The 20742-nt window shown below is 37.8% G+C and overlaps 1 protein-coding gene across 1 annotated transcript in view; it reads right to left on the bottom strand.

The window, feature by feature from the left end:
• LOC150078556 (microtubule-associated protein RP/EB family member 1-like) overlaps positions 1 to 20742 on the bottom strand; it is a 128186-nt gene that overhangs the window by 62112 nt on the left and 45332 nt on the right. The window contains exons 4-5 of the mRNA XM_090384982.1: positions 16351 to 16457; positions 5767 to 5968 (exon numbers count right to left, since the gene is read on the bottom strand). Of these exons, the coding sequence (XP_090241108.1) occupies positions 5767 to 5968; positions 16351 to 16457 (309 nt within the window). The remainder of the gene's footprint in view (positions 1 to 5766; positions 5969 to 16350; positions 16458 to 20742) is intronic.

The following is a 20742-nucleotide window of genomic DNA, read 5'->3' as shown; positions in this document are numbered from 1 at the left end:
TATCAGAGACGGGGTGTCACACAGATATAAGGAATGGAGAATTGAAACTTAGGGAGTACAATGTGTACAGGAAGGATAGGCAGGATAGGAAGAGAAGTGTGGTTATGCTATTAGTTAAGAAATACATAAAATCTAAGGAAATGCATCCAGTTGACATAGGCAGACAGTGCAGTGTTGAGTCAGTTTGGTGTGACAAAAGCACTGGGAAAGCAAAATTTAGAGCAGGAGTGTACTATAAGCCTGATGATTATAATGATTAGCTGTACAGAGAAATAGAGTGGGCCAGTAAATCAGATTGTCTTATAATGGAAAACTTTAATTTTCCAGATATTGACTGGAACTTGTGGGTTGGTCATTTGCACACTAGCAAGGTTTTTGTGGATTTATTGGATGATTGTTTTCTACAGCAGTAGCATGTTCGGGAGGCAACTAGAGGGAGTAATACTCATGGTTTGATTATCAGTAGTGAATCTTCATGCATTAAGAATCTGTTAAAGGAGCCACTAGGTGACAGTGATCACAGTGTGCTGATGTTGGATTTACTCAAAGAGGTTATGTTATGTTATGTTATGTTGGTTTTTTTTAGGAGCATTAGCAACTAGGGCCATATTGCTCCGGGGTATGCGGTGGTCATTCACCTGACCTTTCCGCATCCTCCGTATTTGGTGGTGACGGGCTCGAACCCCGGTCTAATCAAGAAGCGTGTGCTACGCACTGCTGCTCCTTCCCACCTGGCTACGGAGGCGCCTCTCAAAGAGGTAACTACCATCAGGGGTAAAGAGAAGGGTTTTTGCCTTCATAAAGGTGACTACGGCAGTCTGAAACAGTTTTTAAACTCTATACAGTGAGCCAACTGATGATGTTACCAACAGCAAATTCTAAATGGGAAGCATTCAAAGAATTAATCTTGAAAGCTACTAGCCTTTTCATACCAACCAAGAAATACTGTACAAGGTTTAGGCCTAAATTGATGTCATAAACTAATGAGACATGTAGCAGAGAAGCAAAATGCATGGAATACATATAAATTAACAGGTGACACAGAAGTGTATGGAAGATATAACTGGTCTGTAACAAAGGAGTAAAATCAAGTAACAAAGGAGGTTAGGCAGATTATGAGAAATCTTTGGCAAAGAAAAACAGCAAAGAGTTCTTTACTTATGTAAACTCGAGAAGGAAGGGGATGAATCAGATTGGTCCACTTGATATCAATGGTTCAACTGTTGATGATCCTGCTCTGGCAGCTAACAAATTGAATGAGTATTTTGCATCAACATTTACACTTTACACATGAGGAGTTATTCACTGGTGTATTAAACTATGGTAGTGAATGAAATGATTTTTCAATAACTGCCAGCAAAGTGGAGGAGAAATTACTGAAGATAAACATAAAAAAGGCACCCGAGGTGGATGAGATCTATCCAGTTATATTAAAGGAGGCGGAAAAGGAAGTAAGCAAACCCTAAGCCATAATTATGAGAGCTTCCTTGGACTCGGGGGAGGTACCCACGGATTGGAGATGTGCAAATGTGACCCCTTGTAATCTTGGGATAGCTTTTGAGACTGTTGCACATGGAAGACTACTGTACAAATTGGAGCAGTATGGCATTAAGGGAAAATGCTGCTATGGATAAAGGGTTGTTTGAGTGGGAGAAGACAGAGTGATAATCAATGGCCACTACTCTTCGTGGACTAATATTATTAGTGGAGTCCGTCCCCCAGGATTCAGTGCTGGGTCTATTGTTGTTTTCTGTATTTATTAATGATATTAATGAAGATATATCAGACTTAATGTCTAAGTTTGCAGACGATACGAAGACTGGCAGGGTTGTTAATGAACTTATGACAGTATGCTTCTGCAAGAGGATCTAGAAATGTTGAGCAGATGGGCTGAGAGGTGGCAACTAAAGTTTAACATTGACAAATGTAAGGTACTGCATATGGGTAGAAGTAAGCCCAGAGTTATATATCAACTGTGTGGTACTACACTCAAGGTTGTAGAGAATGAAAAGGATTTGGGCATAACTGTGCAGTCAGATATGAAGTTTTCTGAGCAGTGCAGTGAGTCTGCAAGAGTAGCTCATGGTGTCTTGTCAATGATATACAGGAATTTTTCTAGCAGGGATAAGGAGGTGATTATCCTTGCACTTGTGTAAATGGTTGTTAAGGAGATGGTTAACCCTGTGCTTTCACAAGTGGTTGTGGTTGTGCTGTGTTTGTGCTTCTGCAAAAGTGAGCTAAATGAATGGTTTCTGATGAATCTTGCTCCAACCTTTTTATACTGTCTGAATCAGCGAGTTATGTTCGTCACATCCATCAAGAAAGAAGAGGTTTTGGAAAGATAGTTTTCATGCTATAACGAATGAAATTTATGTTTCTTTTCTACAAGGCATCTCAGATCGTTTCTGTAGGCGCCCCAGAAACTGGGAAGTATCAACGAAAGGATTACTCCCTAGCAGTATAACCAAGGTCAGTCACTTCACTGTTTTTGTCCGATAATAGCACGCAAGGTCACCTGCCATTGTTCTTACGAAGAGGACTGAGCCTTTCAAAAGACCCTCTGCTAGTTAATCTGTAGTGGTGTAAAATCCAGAACTGTTGATTAAATGTTGTTAGGAATGCCTGTTGCTTAAATTAGAAATCTACTAAGCATATCTTTAAAATTCGCTCTTTGAATGAATTATAATTGAATTCTGAAGAATTTTAACTAAAGTTCACGGATACGTTTAGTACAAAATTATTTCAGATAGCAATAATTCTGTGTTGTATATCTCATACTTTGTACATTCATATTTTGTATATTGTATATTTTTATTGTTTAATCTCAAAAGAAATTCTGTGTACTTATTGTTAATTACAATGGCTCCGCAAGTGCATATTATTTGCCAATTGTGCAAAAAAGAAATGCAAAGACTTCCTTCAATGCAATGCGGTCTTGTGTACTGCATAAAATGCATAGATATGTCAACTGCGAACTGGAAAAAGATGTCACAGGCAGCAATCGACTCATGGAAGGGCCCTTGTTGTATAAATCACAGGCAATCAAAGAAAAAGCAGATGAAACATGAAAATAACTTAGGCTCCAGCCCAGCTGATTCCTCAAGCCCTCCCGACGGTGAACCTCAGTGTTTCAACTGTCCCTCATCATCAATGGATACTTGGCAGAGTGGGCTATCCGAGGCCATACCTCATGACTTGGCAGCAGAGCAGACAAATCGCTCCTTCTCTCACCTCCTTAACCAAGAAGTTTCACAAGACGAAAATCCAAATGAGCTGACCACAAAACTCATTTTTCAAATTTTGGACACTCACAAATCCATGATGGTCTCTCTTCTTGATGAAACTAAAAAAAATCAGATTGGAAAACGCGCAATTGTGTGAATTTAATTATATTTTACTAAATAAACTTTCGGATTTGACAGATCTTATTCGAAACTCCAGCAGATCAGTAAGTCCTACATACAATTAGACAGCAGATCAGTAAGTCCTACATACAAAACCCATCGAAAATTCCACTTTCCAGCCAACCCCTGCTCCTGTTGCAGAAGCCACTTACACATCTATTATAAAGCAACCTCCATACCCTCCAGTATATGCTCCTATCCCCAGTCAGGCTCAGAAAACATCTAAGGATGTCAATCGACCTGCAAATCCACTCCTAGAAGATGTCATTTCCTCTAGGCAGCAGACAGATCTCATCGGAAGACAGCAGAATCTGTCTGCCTCTAATCACACAGGCAGACATCGACATCCTCCTCCTCCTGTTGTGGGAACAGCAACAAACGCTACAATCAGAGCAATTCCCAGAACCAAAAGTTCGACCAAAGGTATTTTTGTCTCAAGACTCGAACCCCAACTCTGCGACAGAGAAGTAGAGCAGCAAATCAGAACACAGCAGCAGATAGAAACAAAGGCAATAAAAATGATTTCTAAACACGAGTCGTACAGCTCTTTCTACATTCAATGCTAGCAAACAGAGTTTGATGAATTACTAAAGGACCACTGTTCACCTGTGGGAACTATCATTTGGCCTTTCTACGGACGACCCCCTGTTCCTGGCCCTAGGTTACCAGCTATTGACTTAGCTATCGAAACAAGTGAGCATGAACGACAATCCATGCGTTTTTAAGATATTCAGGAATCTCTACAGAAAATAAGGTCTACAAATATTTCTCTCTCTTCAGCCTACCAGAATTTCCATATTTCTAATTCAGAACATTTCTAAATTAGAAATGGGGAAAGTGCACTCATGGGTTTGGTTGTAAGAGAATGAAGTATAAGGAATGTTGGAAGTTCCACCTGATTCTCATTCTTACGTAGTCTCTTTGATTGTGATACGTCATGATTGGATTCATTCGTCATGAGATGAGCGTCTAGGCTCAAGAGCTGGGTAATTGTCAGTATCCATGGTTGCTCCTTTTAGCACCGAAGGATAGCCTTTCCCCCAAGTTACCGGCCCCGCACACATGGAGGCAGGAGTGGTGCCACCAGTGACCAGGCGATAAGAGGTTAGTGTTTTATGTTGATTAGTTCTATGTATATAGAACTAATGTCTTCTAAATAAAGAAGCAAGCTTCTTTATTTAGAAGAGCAGAAAAGAAATAATTTTTGAAAATAAGGACTTGAAGGTTCTCCGTAATCTGCTGATTATAGAGAAGACACTTTCTAAATCGCTTTTAAACTCGCTTGGCACTTGGGACCAGCTCTATGATGCCATTGTTTCATGGGTGATGATCAAGTCTAGAATATCTTACCTCTAGTATGTTTCCTTAAGTCAGGCTCATACCATGGTTTATCAAATCACAGCTCACAACCCACGCTCATATGAACAGATAATTCATGGAATATGATTATGAATGAAGCTTCCACAAAATCCTCAATAATGGTTCATATTGTAACAGATATTCAGTAATTAAGCATCTTGCTACGAGTGAGCAGATGTTGAAATTTCAATTACCACTAACAAAAAGTCTGAAGATAAAAACGATTAATAATGCTCCACTTTTTACAATTGTATGAATGTGAAATTCTGTAGAATACAGAGCTCAAAAAAATTTGAAAATCTGAACACCATAAGTGGAAGCTGCACTGAGAACTGCAAATGTCAAGAACTGAAGGTTTTCGACAAGTCATAACAAAATTTAAATTCAACATGCAGTGGTGTTCACTCTTTTCAAAAAAAAAACCATGAAATTTTTCAACCTGTTTTTAAAATAGCCATGATTTTCATTTCTCAGCCCTTGATTTATGAATGGCAAATCTCCAGCACATTAAGTTACTTTCCACCTTGTGGTCCACATCATATTTTATTTTCTTTCATTTCTATATTTCATTATCCAATAAATTGCATATAAGAATACATCCTTCCACTACTAATGACTGCATTGAACTAAATGCAATGACCAGATGGAAAAAAAAAAAAAAAAAAACCATTCATAATTCATTCCAAACAAATAATTTCAGATATTTGTGAACCATGATGAACCATTGGTTCACACCGTGTTTAAACTAGTTTTAGTATTGTTTTTCACACAATATTTTCAAATCAAATTAGTCAATGAAATTGAAGATACCAAAGCTATCAATTATATATTTAACTTTAAAATAATTTCTACATAATTTAGCTAAGGATTAAAAAAATATACATATTCATTACATTGCTCAGTTAACAAATAACTTTCATTATTACAATAATAATTGTCTGACATAACAAAAATATTAAAAAAAATAAATAACTAGAGAAGCAAAGTTAAAAACTTTTCAAACCTGCTCTTCCAATAGGCTTTGACAGTCCCTGGGATGCAGATCGGCCTAGGGATGGCTTGACAGTTGATCCCAGTGAATCACTGGCTTCTAAGGGATCATATTCTTGACCATCATAGTTAGCATCAAAGAACTTCTTGAACCATTGAAGAAACTCAAAATTATCTTGAAATCTGCCTTTTACTAATTTGTCTATTGGTATATTCTTCCATATAGATAAATAAAAAAGACGGAAATATTTCATAAATTTGTTGCGACAGAAAATTATTTTATTAGACATTTTGTTGCGACAGAAAATTAATTTATTAGACATTCTAACCACACAAATATGCGTGTGTGTTATGGGGGTTTAGAGGCGCATAAGCTGCTGGGGCTATAGTGCACCTATTCATAGGAAAAAGCTAAAAGCAAAGTTCAGATGTAACTCCATTTTTATTACCAGGATGTTTTAGAATTTTTGATATAGTCCAATTTTTTTTTATAAAAGAGAAAAATTCATTGATGCTTGCATCTTCGCCAATAATATGTTGTAGTGTTTTTCTATGACAAATCTATGGTTCTCGTAGATTTGTCAAAGAAAACAGGATGGATGTTCTGTCATGTTGATAGTGCAGACATTCAATCAGGATATGTTTCACTGTCAAAAGGGCTGGACAACAGTGTGGACACTTAGGAGGATCCTCTCCTGTCAGTAGATGGAGGTGAGTCAGATATGTGTGTCCTATCCATGCCCGAGCAAGTATCACTTCTTCTCTTCACACTGTTTTTGCACTAGAGTGCCAAAGCTTTGGTTCCTGTTTTAATTGGTAGAGTTTATTATTGGTTTAGGTGTGCCATTGTTCTTTCCACTGTATGAGACATGCTGTTTGTATGATGTGATTATAGTCAGAGGATGGGACTAGGGCAGAGGTTAAATCAAAAGTTGTTGGATTTTTGGCAGTTTTGTCAGCTAGTTCATTCCCTTTATCCCCAAATGCGCAGGTATCCAGCAAAAGCTCACTGATTGGTGACTTTCTTCAATTTTCAGTAGGAGACTTTGATTTGATTTAAGACAGGGTGAATCTTGTAATAAGAGTTTTGGACTGCTGTAATTGACTTCTGTGAGTCTGTGTATAATACGTATTTTACAGAAGGGTAGTGATTCACAATTTCTAAGGCTAATTTTATTGCATGGAGTTCTGCTGAGAAGCTGCTATACTCAGGTGGAAGAGCAGCTGAAATGATTGAAGAAGGAAACACTGCTGCTGCTCCAATGGCTGAATGTGATTTGGAGCCATCAGTATATATTGGTAAAAAATCAGCATATTTTTGAATATGGTTTGCATGGAGTTGTTTCACATTGATTATGGGTAGGTGATTCTTTCCCCACTTGTGAAGATAAGTATCGCAGGATAGTTGCGGAGGGGGAGTCCACGGTGCTTTTGAGTCATTCATTACTTGTTGCCTGTTGACAATAGGGACATTCCCGCTCTGTGTTAATTCAATAAGGCGTAAGCCTGCTGGTCTTATTTTAGTGGATTTGTTTCTATAGAGATTTTGCAGTGATGGATTAAAGAGGTATGTTTCAATAGGATGCTGCCAGCAACTTTGTATTCGGGCTGCATATTTAAGAAGCAGTGTTTTTCTGCAGAGGTAAAGAGGGGCTCATTAGCTTCAATGTATAAACTAGGAGTAGGAATGTCCTGAAAGCACCAAGTGCAATCTGCAATGTACTATGTTGTATAGGATCCAGCCATCGTAGTGTACTCTTATGGGCAGAATCATAAAGTGGAGCACCATAATCTAATTGGGATCTGATCAATGCTCTATATAAGAGCAACAAAGATGTACAGTCTGCTCCCCAAGATAAGGCAGATAAAGCTCTTAGTATGTCTAGGTTTTTGAGGCAGGATGTACGCAGAAATTTAATGTGCTCAAGGAAATTTAATTTGCTGTCGAGGATTAATCCCAAGAATCCGATGTTGTTAGTCACTGGAATGGTAAAGTTTGACATCTGAACTTCAGGATCTGTATGCATTTTCTGTTGATTACAAAAGTGGATTGCAACAGTTTTCTGCTGCAAAAGACAATAGCCACTTAACTCTGCCCACCTTTGGACTTTATTAAAGGGTATCTGCAGTTGCCGTTCGATGGATCTCATGTTCTGAGAACAGAGATCATCGGTGTAAAGGTAGGTCTGAACAGTATTTGAAAGTTCTTTTGTGATGGAATCGATTCTAAGGGCAAAAAGGGTTGCACTCAGTACAGACCCTTGTGGCACTCCTTCTTCGGGTAAAAATGTTGTAGAAAGCGAATTGTGGTATCGAACTTGGAACGAACGATTCTGGAGAAAGTTCATGATGAATATAGGAAGGTTGCCTCGTAGACCAAGAGCATATGGAGGTCACTGAGAATGCCACTACGCCAAGTAGTATCAAATGCCTTTTCTATGTCTATGGAAACCATAACAAGATCTTCATTTTTTTTTTACAAAGGCATTACGAATTGCAGATTCAGCTTTGATCATGAGATCTAAGGAGGACCTGTTCTTTTGAAAGCCATGCTGATTATTATTAATTAGTTGTTGCGTTTCAATGATCCAAACAAAACGATTATGGATAATTTTTTCAAGTAATTTACCGAGGCAACTGGATAGAGAAATAGGTCTATAACTGTTAATACTGGTAGGATCTTTTCCAGGTTTCAAAAAGGCAAGAACTGTAGCCAAGAGCTGGGATAAATGTTTTCCATAAATATTCGGTTATTGTACATCAGCAGTATTTGTAAATTTCTGTCACCAAGGTTTTGTAACATGATATAAGATATTCCATCTGGCTCAGTGGCACTGTTGCGTGTTGTTTTAATGGCGTGTAGAAGTTCAGAAAATTGAAAAGGCTGGTTATACGGAAGGAAAACTGAGGTTCGAAAGTTGATGGCTCATTGTTCAGTCTTGGTCTTTATTTTCTGAAAATCCAGAGAATAAGTTGATGCTGCTGAAACTTGGGCAAAGGTTTTGCCCAAGGCATTTGCTATGTCCTCAGGAGCAGAGAATTCTTGCCCATGAAAGAATTGGTGAAGGGGTGGTTGGAAATTTGCCATCAATCTGCCTGATTTTCTTCCATATTAACCTGGAGTTAGTGTTTTTATTTATGGTAGATGCAAACCGAATCCAAGAATTCTTCTTGGCTTGTCTTTGAATGAGACGTGCTTTTGACCTTAGCTTCTTGTAGTTAATAAGATTAACTGTGGTTGGGGCTCTATGAAATAAATTCAATGCTTTATTTTTTAACTTCTTTTCATTTGTGCATTCTTCATTCCATCAATAGTTAAGGTGCTGTCGAGACTGGGGGTTCGATAATGAAATTGAACATTTAGCTGCAGTTAGGTGTGAAGTGATATAATCTGTGGCTTCATCTATTTGTGCTCGTATAAATTTCTCATCCAGAGTGACAGCTGACTGAAATTTGACCCAGTTGTCTTGAGAGGTCTTCCATTTCCTGCAGGGTTGAGATACTCGTGGTTGTGCAATGAGCAGATCACAAATAATCGGAAAATGGTCACTGCCCATGGAGTTGTCCATGACAGACCATTCCATGATTGGAAACAGAATCGGGGAGCATATTGAGAGATCAATTGCAGACATTTGTCCAGCTGGTAATTGTATGTGAGTGGGTAGACCTGTATTAAGAACGGTAAGGTTTTGCTTATCCAGAAATGTTTCAATTAGCCAACCATGCCTATCTAATTTAGTTGATCACCATAAGGGGGTTGTGGCTATTGAAATCCCAAGAGACAGACAAGTGAACGTAACTGCATTAGCAGGTTTTCAAGATCTTGGTAAGAAAAGGTATATCTTGGTGGGAGATAGATTGATACTAGTGTTAATGCAATCTGGGCTATCAAACATATGGCAACAACTTCAATTTCAGTTTGTAGAACAATCTGCTTTGTTGGGATCTTTGAGCTAACTAAGATAGCCACACCTCCACGGGCAGCATTTGAAGTATTATGATCTTGTCAATAGATAGAATAGTTCTTTATGGTAGTAGAAATTTGAGGAGTTAGATGTTTCCTGTAGACAAAAACCAACTGGCGAATAGCAGATAATTAAATCTTGGATATTGTTAAGGTTGCTACGAAATCCTCTACAATTCCATTGTAGAATATAAGGCATTATTGGTGTTTAGTAGAAGAAGCTGTATCTGACTGTTCTTTTGATGTGACTGGTTTATGGCGTTCTGGCTTCGGTTTTTCTTTTTTGGAGAAGAATGTCTGACCAGTGTCCATATCTTCTTCCACATATATCTTTAAGATTGGTCTTCCTGTCTGGGTCAGTCAATTGTATCCATGGATGTGTCCTGAATATTCTTTTTTTATGTTTGAGCCTCGGTTATTTGATGCAGCAGCATTCATTGGACGAGGAGGAGGAGGAGGAGAAGGAGATTTCGCTGGTACTGTAAGAGCAGTATTGCTTGCCTGGTTCAAGTGCTTGGGGATACTGGACTGTTGCTGAGAGAGAACAGTCCGAGCCCAGTCAGAGATTGAAGCATTGGAGGGGACTGTATCATCAGTTTGGGTAGCCACTGATTGATATTTTTGTGCCACACTGGAGTATGTACGTTTAGAAATACTGGGAGCAATTAATTTTCTTGCTTCTTGAAAGCTTACTTTATTTTCAATCTTGTATTTTACAATTTTTCTTTTCAGTTTTCCATTTGTCACATGTTCTAGAATAAGCAGGATGGTTGCTTTTACAGTTAGGGCAGGTAATTTCTGTTGCCAAACAATCACTTTGAGTGTGATTGAAGGACCCACAGTTGGGACAAACTGGGTTTCCTCTGCATGCCGTTTGAGAGTGGCCATACTTTTGTAAAAGTGAGTATAATATTTCTTGTAGGTGTGAGTGTATTGTCCTCTTTAATCATTATTCTTTTAACTGCAATTACATTTTGCTCCTGAAGTTCTCAACTTATCTCCTCCTACAAGACATTCAGGCACCTCCGTAGCCAGGTGGGCAGGAGCGGCAGTGCATAGCACACACTCCTTGATTAGACCGGGGTTCGAGCCTGCGACCACCAAATACGGAGGATGCAGAAAGGTCAGGGAATGACCACCGCATATCCCCACAGCAATATGGCCTTAGTTGCTAATGCTCCTAAAAAAAAAAAAAAACGAAACATTCAATAGGTCCCAGCTGGATATAACACCCTTAGATGTGTTTAGGGTACCATGGGGAGAAACTTTTACTGAAATACCAGCAAAAGTTGTAACTTTCAGTAGATAATCCGAACGTTTCCTGCTCATTGTTTATATTAGTAGGTCCCCTGATAGCAGTCGCTTGACCGTTTTAGGAGATCCTGCAAGGCTTTCGAGGTGTTTCTGGATAAGAAATGGAGACAATTTGGTGAGAGGCTGATCTATAAGAGAGTGCATTATAAGAAATGCAGGAAAATCAATGTCTGAAGAGTTGGTCTTAAACCCTCTTGGGTTGACACATGTCATGTTCGTTTTCTATATCTGGCCGAGGGCTTGTCGGCTCTAGAGGAGGAAGCTTACTGTGTTCCATATTTGCTCCTTTTGGCCCTTGGCAGATTAACTGTTCTGCCAAGGCTTCCGGCTCCGCCACGGGGAGGCAGGAGCAGTGCCTGGTGTTACCAAGCGAGAAGTAGTAGGTGTTAGTAATAAATATAAGAAATAAAGAAAGGTGACTTTCCTTTCTTGCTCTGTAAAGTACTTTTTTAACAAGAGCTGATATTAAATAAAGAAATTTTTTATGGACAGGAACGTAAAAGAACTATGAATCACTTTTTGGAGAATTGCACTTTAAGCACAGAGAAATCGCTCAGTCACAATCGCTTGGCACCTGGGGCCACACAAATATGCAGAATTAAGTGAAGCTCAAAATGTAATGATATTCGAAATGCTGCAAAAAATACAGAAATGGTGAGAAAAAGCCTGAGTTAGGATTAAAACTGAAAGTGTTTGGAATTTTGACCACACATGATAAGAAGGCACTGTCAATCAATTTGGCCCTTCAGTGCAAGACTCGTGGCACAGAATTCTTCTCAGCATGGTCTATGCTTGTTAACAGAAGACTGTTTTAACATGGATGGGATACATTTAAATGGAAGAGGTGTAAAAATATTTGCAGCTGCTATAGAAACAGTGTTAAGTGTGTGAAAAACTAGTTTGAGGGTGGGTGGGGAAGACCAACAGGTAGTAACCTCAAGCAGAGGTGAAACTGATCCTTACACTTTTTCTATTAGGATGTGCAGCATCCTGGAAAACAGGTTTGGTTTTTATGGAGGATGAGCGACTAAAGCCATGATGTGCCAAGTCAATTCCGGAAAACAGAGTGGAGGGTGTGGTGGAAGCAAATATATGGGCTGTGTTAGGGGTATAGTAAATAACATTTGATGGATTTCATATATTAGTTGTCATCAAATGTCAACATTATACATATACGAGAAACACAGTACCATTCATACACAGGTGACGCAGAATTTGAATATGGCAAATACAATGTGTTCAGACAGGTCAAGAAGGAGGAGCAGAGGAGTTATGTTCTTTAAAGAGAACAAAATTTAATACAGTGCACCAGATATGAAGGGCCAGCATAATGGTGAGTTAATTTGTTGTGACACGAGAACTGGGAAAACAAAAAGAAAAAAAAAAAAAAAGTATGTCTTAGGCCAAATAACTGTTAGTTATTTGGTTTTTAGGAGCATTAGCAACTAAGGCCATATTGCTCCGGGATATGCGGTGGTCATTCCATGACCTTTCCACGGCGTGGGTCAATGTCGTGCTGGGTTGAACAGAAGTGCTCAGCAATGGCCGAGTGTTCTATGTCCGCTAAGAAGATGGCTCTTTCATGTTCTGAGATACGTCTGCTGAGCATCCTCCATATTTGGTGGTGACGGGCTCGAACCCCGGTCTAATCAAGAAGCGTGTGCTATGCACTGCTGCTCCTTCCCACCTGGCTACAGAGGCACCCCAAATAACTGTAATGGTGATCAACTACACAGACAAACAGAAAACATCATTATATCACAATGTTTTATATTGGGGGATTTTAACTTTCCATCCATTGATTGGAAATTGCAGATTGGCGACTCACATAGTACCAGAACTTTCTTCTGAACCAGCATTTCAGAGAGGCAGCAAGAAAAAACAATAATCTTGACCTGATTATCAGCAATGATCATAAAGTAAATCTTGAGGATCACCTTAAGCAAATATTTATGATCACATTAAGTAAATCTAAATCTATTGATGTAGGATTTATTTAAAGATATTCCTAATGTCAAAGGCAAAAGGGAAGAGATTTTGCTTTCAGAAAGGTGATTAAAATGATCTTAGACCATTTAAACTCTTTTCACTTACAAAAATAACGACGGGGCTCACATCTGGTGAGTATGGGCTTGGCATACCCAGGGTTGCGAGCTGGTTATCATCATTCTTCTCTTTCTTGGTGATTCCCTTTGATTCTCTCTCTCTCTCTCTCTCTCTCAGGGTAACTTGGGAACTTTTTTTTTCCTGATGCAGCATAAGCCTCAGGCTTCCTTGCACAATATGGCTATTAATAATAATAATAAAGAAGATATGCAAAACTTAAGCCATAATTATGAGAGCATCCTTGGATTCATGGGCAGTCCCTACAGAGGTATGCAAAACTTAAGCAGGGTGCAAATATATCACCAATTACAAAGAAGGATCAAAGGGTGACAGGAATAATCAGAGACCTGTTAGTTCAATGGAAAATTATTAGTAGAGGCATATGATGCAAGAAAGCAAGCTTATACAGCATCAACCAAAAAAAAAAAAAACACCACTTCAATTTCACTCCTCCGTTCGTTCGAAATACCTGTCCAGCTGAGCCTTAAACTTATTTAGGCTATCAACTTCCATGACAAGGGATGGAAGTCTGTTCCATCAACCAAGCACCCGCTGGCTAAAGGCAAATTTCTGCACATCTAACCTACATCTGTCTTTCCTCAATTTGAATTTATGCCCTCTCAGGTGATTCGTTTTCCTTTGAGTTCCTTTGTGACTACATCACAGTATACAACCAAATTAGTCAGACAAGACTTCCCCCCTTAACAAACCCATGCTGTGTCCGAGGTTTAACTGAAGGCTTGTCTAGATGATCCTGCAATGCTTCTTTAACCAGTGCCTCCATTAATTTCCGTGGAACAGAAGTTAAACTAACAGGTCTCTAATTACCTGTGTCTCCCTTTGATCCTCCTTTGTGGATTGGGGCCACATTTGAACATCTCCAGTCCATGAGTACCTCCCCTGAGTCCAGAGAAGCTTTTATAATTATGGCTAAGGGTTTGCTTACTTCCTTTGCCGCCTCCTTTAATATAACTGGATAGATTCCACCCACCTGAGGTGCCTTTCTTGTGTTTATCTTCAACAATTTCTCCTCCACTTTACTCTCAGTTATTACAAGATTATCTAGATTACTCCTCATGTGTGAATGTCGATGCAAAATGTCGACCCTAGTCTGTGACATTTAATTTGTTAGCTACCTGAGCAGGATCATCAACAGTTGAACCATCGATATCAAACGGTATCTCTTTAAGAACATTTGTAAGATCTTAATATAACACATGCATAGTAAGGGATGCATCCATCAGCAAAGTATATGCATTTAAAACAAATGTAAGAGGGTAGTAAAAAAGTAAAAAATTTAAATGTAAGAATTTAATTTATTTAGATTTAAATCTAAATGAATTTGAGCTACTCAAGTCTCCTAAAGCTGATAATGTAGGGCTGAGACTTGGTGGTATCTAGAAAATGGATCACGAGGAATTTCACTATAATGATTATGTGTTCAGGAGAGATTAGGACAAACTATGTTGTTTGAGAAAAAAAAAAAAAAAATTGGTTGGACATACAGTCTGAATGGATGGTAGCAACCAGTTTATTTCTGGTAAATGTAAGGCCTCTGAATTTGGGAAAAGAAATCTGGGGATGACGTGCAGACTAAGGTACACAGAATTAATCATATTTCAAGAAGGCAAAAAGATGAAGGTTATGATTCCCAAACCATCATTAATTCTGTGTACCCTAGTCTGTATATCATCCCCTGATTTCTATTCCCAAAATGCAAACATTTAATACAAGATTAAACTTGAGTTGCCGGTTGCTACCATTCAGACTATACATCCAACTCCACCCCCCCCCCCAAACAACATAGCTGGTGCTGATCTCTCCTGAAATTGAAATTATTCTTCATATATCCTTACATGAAGTTATCCTCACAGTTTAAAAAGGCAAACGGTCCTACTCATCATTGATGGTACATCAATGATCAATAAGACCTTTCCTGGAAGGGAGTGTTATTATTCCTCTCTATAGAATGGTGGTGCAACTCATTTGAAATACTCTATTCAGGTCTGGGAGCCTCACCTGAAAAAAGGACGACTAGATTGGTTGGGAATGCTAAGGGTTGTCCCTATGAGAAACATTTTAAGATGTGAACTGTAGAGCCTGAAGACTAGACACCTCATGGGTGACCTGATATAGGTCACCCATGAGGTGTCTGGTCTTCAGGCTCTACAGTTCACATCTACAGTTCTACTGATATAGATGTTTAAAGCCCTTGAACATAAGGAAATTTAGTTGAGGGAAGTATTTTCATGTTAGTATATGAAACTAGAAGAAGGTAACACAAACACAGAATTCTGAGAAGCAATAGATTAGATCATGAAGTTCACCTTCAAGCAGTATGTTGCTGATCACTGGAATCAGTTGCCTCCCAAGGTAGCCAAGGCAGAGAATCTGAGTTCAAGGTGGAATCTTATTGTTTACATTTTTATAAATGGGCAATCTGATTGATTTTTTTTTTTTTTTTTGCTGATGCAGAATAAGTTCTCTTCCTTGCATAAATTGACCTGATTAATACTAATAGCAAAATTGCTTTCACATTCAAAAAGTGAAGTTATTTTCAGAATATTTCATACTTTTCAGAAACATTTCAACTGGTTTATATTCAATTCTTTTCAAAATTTGAGCTTGCAACATTGACTGTTCGTTTACATGGTACATATTCATCATATGTATTATCTTCATTTCAAACTTCGGTCGGATTCAGATTAGGATTTAACAAAGAAATTATTTCCACAGCAATAGCTATGGAAATAATTTCAAAAAAATTGTAAACCATAACTAATGCCCAGTTCATGCTTTATCTTTGGTTTTGTATTTTGCTATTAAAAGGTCAAAGTATTTATTAGAGTTCACAAATCCCATTTATGGAATGATATATTGGGGACTATAGAAATAAAAATTAAAAAAGCAAGGCATATAAATAAAAGTCAGTCGGATGAGCCATGAGATTAAAAAAACACAAAAAAAAAAAAAAAAAACCCCACTACACAGGCTGGATAGCTTGTCCATGCCATCTGCACGTAATGCTAACCAAACTGATGTGGTGCATAAAAATATAACCATCAACAATTGTAAAACACTTAAAAGTTAATAAAAAACTTTTCACTTTAAAGTTTGAAGATTAATTTACAATATAACTTACATAAATTATTTATAACAAGGAATTTAATATATTCCAATCATTCTAAAAACAAGTAAAAGTTCTGCAATTACCTTATCACAACCAACTTTCTTGAAAGATGCCTGCAAGAGCTTGAAATTCTGTATAAATTCATGCTCCAGATTTGTTCTGAATTTAACTTTCTTAATCGAAATACATCCTATAAAGCACAGATATATTCAGGTTATTCAGACATTAACAGCATGCATGCAAACACACACACACACACCTCGGTAAAGTACTAACAACACTTGAATTTTTTTTTTTTATATTATGCGGTTTATGGACCTATAATTTGTATATAGACAAACCAGCAAAATACAACTGAGTATAGAAATTAAAGTCTCAGCACAAGTTAATACAAGCCTTACAATTGTGTTTAAGATCTATAGGAGGGCAGCAAACTAAAATGGGTCTTTTGGAACAGACATTAAGCACAAAGGCTCTTCCCTCCTTGGGTCATGTAACTTCAAAAATTAATGTTTTCCTAAACTTGTGCTATGATGATGATATATAGTTTGTTGATCTTCATCTTCAAGAGGAGTATTTCCATTTACAATGGGTTTCCTCAGCCTACAAGTTATTTCTTGTTAGGAATTTTTTCCCGCCATAAAGTGCGGTTCAAGGTGTCTTGGTCGGTTAAGCCTCTGGCTGTCATGCACTCCCGTACTCCATCCATCCATGTCCTCCTAGGTCTTCCTCTTCTTCTTCCAGGAGGTATCCATTCCAGGATAGCCTTTGGATATCCGTTTTCTTGCATCCGTTTTACATGTCCTTACCATGTTAGACACTTTTCTTTGATGGTGTCAATAATAGTCTTTTTCACTTCCATTTTTTCCCTTATGTCGTCATTCCATTTTCTGTCTCTTCTAGAAGTTCCTGCTGAGCGTCTCCAAAAATACATTTCTGTGGAGAGCAAACAAAACAACCTAGTTTGTTGATAACTTCAAAATATGTTTCTGATGTAAAAAAAAAAAAAAAACCACCCAATTTATTTTTGCCACTTGCTTCTGAGTCTCCCTCCTTCCCCCACTAGATTGTCATATTTTGAAGCTCTGGGTATCTGGGTACAAAAAAGATTGATGCTCCCTAAGTATAAAATTAGTTAATGGTAGAGCCCACAACACAAATCCTGTCAGCAGCTTCTGCAGGCAAGAAAAATGGAAATGCAGTCTTCAACATTTTTGATGATAATGAGGACAGCCCACATTTATGGGGTATTCTCATTATCATTTTAATTATACTTCATGCTGCTAAATGCAAGATCCTATCCCTGGCCTACAGAAAACTGACAACCAGTGCCCTGTTTTTTAGCTGCAAATTTTATCTGCCAACAATACAATATTTACAAGTCCATATGGTTACCTCTAAAAAAAAGTTCTAATAATGACATTCATCTCCAAAGTTTTCTAGACACGATGGGTTACATGCATCACATTTTATCAACAAACCATTAAATATCATAGTGTGGCTTGATTATTTTTCAAATGCTGCTTTGGGAAGTGAAAACTTGCTCACCCGTTGTAGGAAGAACATATGCACAATCCACCAGTACTTTTAGTCCAATTGTACTGTATTTTATAATTTGTGCCTATCCTGTCATGCATAAAATGTATCACAAAAGCAAATGACAAAATTAAACCTCCAACCATAATCTTTTTTACAGAATTTATTTCTTGCTGCTTTTCTGTATTAAGAAATTATATCCAGTTCTCCATTTAAGCAACTCATCACCTTTTATATTTTTTTGGAGATATGATTTTGAAGAAAAATCCAACTTCTCAGACACAACAATATAAGGGGAAAAAAATGTATTCATATTAATCTTCTCACTGTAGGAAAAAAAAATAAAATAAAATAAAAAATACAGTACAGTACGTATATAATTCTTGTCCTAAGTTAGTCAGGCTCTTTAATTTTGTTTCAATGTCTAAATGTTAAATGTACAGTCCTCTTTTTTTTTTTTTTTTTTATTATTCAGTGTTTACTGGCTGCTTTACAATTTTAAATGATTTCACGTTAAAATATAATAGAGCACATGTTATAATGCACTAGATATGATAAAAATAATCCTTTTGTTCTACTATTCTATATAATAAATGCTGCAACATATTTTAACTTATTTATTATGAAGATTCTTCATAACCTAGATGGGTCCAGAACTTTTCTGGGAATGTCCTGAAATTTGCATTTCAGGATGTCCAATTATGTAGCTATGAGAACTACCAGGAATACTAGTATTGCAATAGTAAGATTGAAATATAGTGGATTCCAGTTATTTGGGCCAGTATTCTATTCTAATCCATGTGGGTACCACTTCTCGCCGAACTGGCTGAATGCTTGAGTGCCAAAATTTTGGATCTTGTTTCAATTGGAAGAGTTTATTTGTTTGTTTATGCAATAGCTCTGTCCACTGTGCATGGTATGCTGCTTAAATTATGATATTATAATCAGAAGCTGGTATGAAGAGGTAAGTATAAAATTGATGAATTTTTAGCAAACATATCAGCCAGTTCATTCCCTTTAATGCTTGAATGTGCTGGAATTCAGCAAAACTTCACTAGTTGTTGGTAGTCTTCAATTTTCAACAGCAAACGATCTTATTTATAACAGGGTGATCCTCTAAGGGGGCTTAGAGGGAAACAGGTATCCTGTGTGTTATCAGACACTCAGCCTAAAACACTGATGGATCCAATATCTCTCTATTACAGAAGATTTAGGAGAAGTCCAGTTGGCCTGCCTCCCTAAAATCCACTCATGCACACCTTCTCGATGGTAAGCCCTGTTACGTCACTTAGGTGACAACGAACGTGTAGAGTGGTTCTCTTCAAGACGCCTGGTCAGCGTGAGGAGGAAAAGACCAAACCCACCAGCATATGAAAGCACGATGAAACAAATGGCCCTCAGTCCCCAGCAGCTTTCACTCTCCCTCTTACGGCAGCGAGAGGATCAGAGTGGAAGCAGAGGGTGCTAAGAATCTCTGGGTACGACCAGGCTGCCATGCACGGAAACTGAACTTGGCCTGTTATAACGTAAGATCACTCATCGGTGAAGACAGGATATTAGAGCTGGAAAAGGAATTAGAAAATGTGAATTGGAATATCATCGGTTTGGCTGAAACAAGAAGAAGAAATGAATCACTTATAAGTTTATCAAATGGAAATCTGCTGTACACCAATGGAAACAGTAGGAGTGAAGGTGGAGTTGGGTTTCTGGTCCATAAAGATTTTAAAAACAACATTTTGGAATTCAAAAGTACATCACCAAGAGTGTCAAGACTAATACTCAAGATTTCTAAGAGGTACAAGCTAAAGATTATAATGATTTATGCACCAACATCGAGCCATGATGATGAAGAAGTTGAAGAAATGTACACCGAAATTGAGAGTCTTCTAGATGAGCAGAAAACCCACTACACTATTATTATGGGAGACTTCAATGCTAAGGTTGGAAAAAGACAAAACAGCACAGAAAGTGTAACTATAGGAAATTTTGGAATTGGTGAAAGAAATGAAAGAGGTGAAAGACTTGTGGAATTTGCAGAATCTCAAGGACTGTCAGTAATGAACACATTTTTCAAGAAAAGGGTGAACAGAAAGTGGACATGGAAGAGTCCAAATGGATTAACTACTAATGAAATCGACTTCATCCTCACTAACAGAAGATATATTGTGAACGATGTTACTGTCCTGAATAAGGTAAACGTCGGAAGTGATCACAGAATGGTAAGATGTACACTTGATATAGATGTAGGAAAGGAAAGGAAAAAACTGACTCGAGTAAATAATACAAAGGTCTTTGAGATAACAGAAGAGGAGAAAAAGCAGTATGTACTGGAACTTAAGAACAAGTTTGAGCTTCTGCAGACTGCTGAGGACCAAGATATCGACGAGGAATATTACAACTTTTTGAAAGTGATAAAGCCCAAGAAACCTATAGGGAAAAAGAAATCCAAAGAAGAAAAAATTAGTCAAGAAACACTTGTCATGATGAACCGAAGACAACAAATGAAAAGCAAGAAAAACACTGACAGGGAGAAAATTGAGTATACTGAGTTATGCAAAGCCATTAGAAAGAGACTCAGAGAGGACATAAGAAGATTTAACACAAGAAAAGTAGAACAAGCATTAAGGGAAAACATAGGATTTAAATCAGCAGCCATGAGCAGTAATACAGAAAGACAAATGATACTGAAACTGAAGAATAGCGATGGTGTACTTATAAACAGCAGAGAAGGCATAATTCAAATAGCAGAAGACTACTATAGAGATTTATACAAGGAGCAGGGGAATGATGCCAGCAGTGGGGAAGATGGATTGCAAAGTAGAAACACATACAACATACCCAATATTCTTCCTGATGAGGTAGAACATGCATTGAAGAAAATGAAGAATCTGAAAGCCCTGGGGGAAGATGAAGTTACTGCAGAGTTGTTAAAATTGGGA

The sequence above is a fragment of the Mastigoproctus giganteus genome, chromosome 11 (assembly GCF_048544385.1).
Source record: "Mastigoproctus giganteus isolate SK-2022 chromosome 11, ASM4854438v1, whole genome shotgun sequence".
NCBI lineage: Eukaryota > Metazoa > Arthropoda > Arachnida > Uropygi > Thelyphonidae > Mastigoproctus > Mastigoproctus giganteus.
The sequence above is the reverse complement of the archived record's forward strand: the minus strand, read 5'-3'. Positions and strand labels throughout refer to the sequence as shown.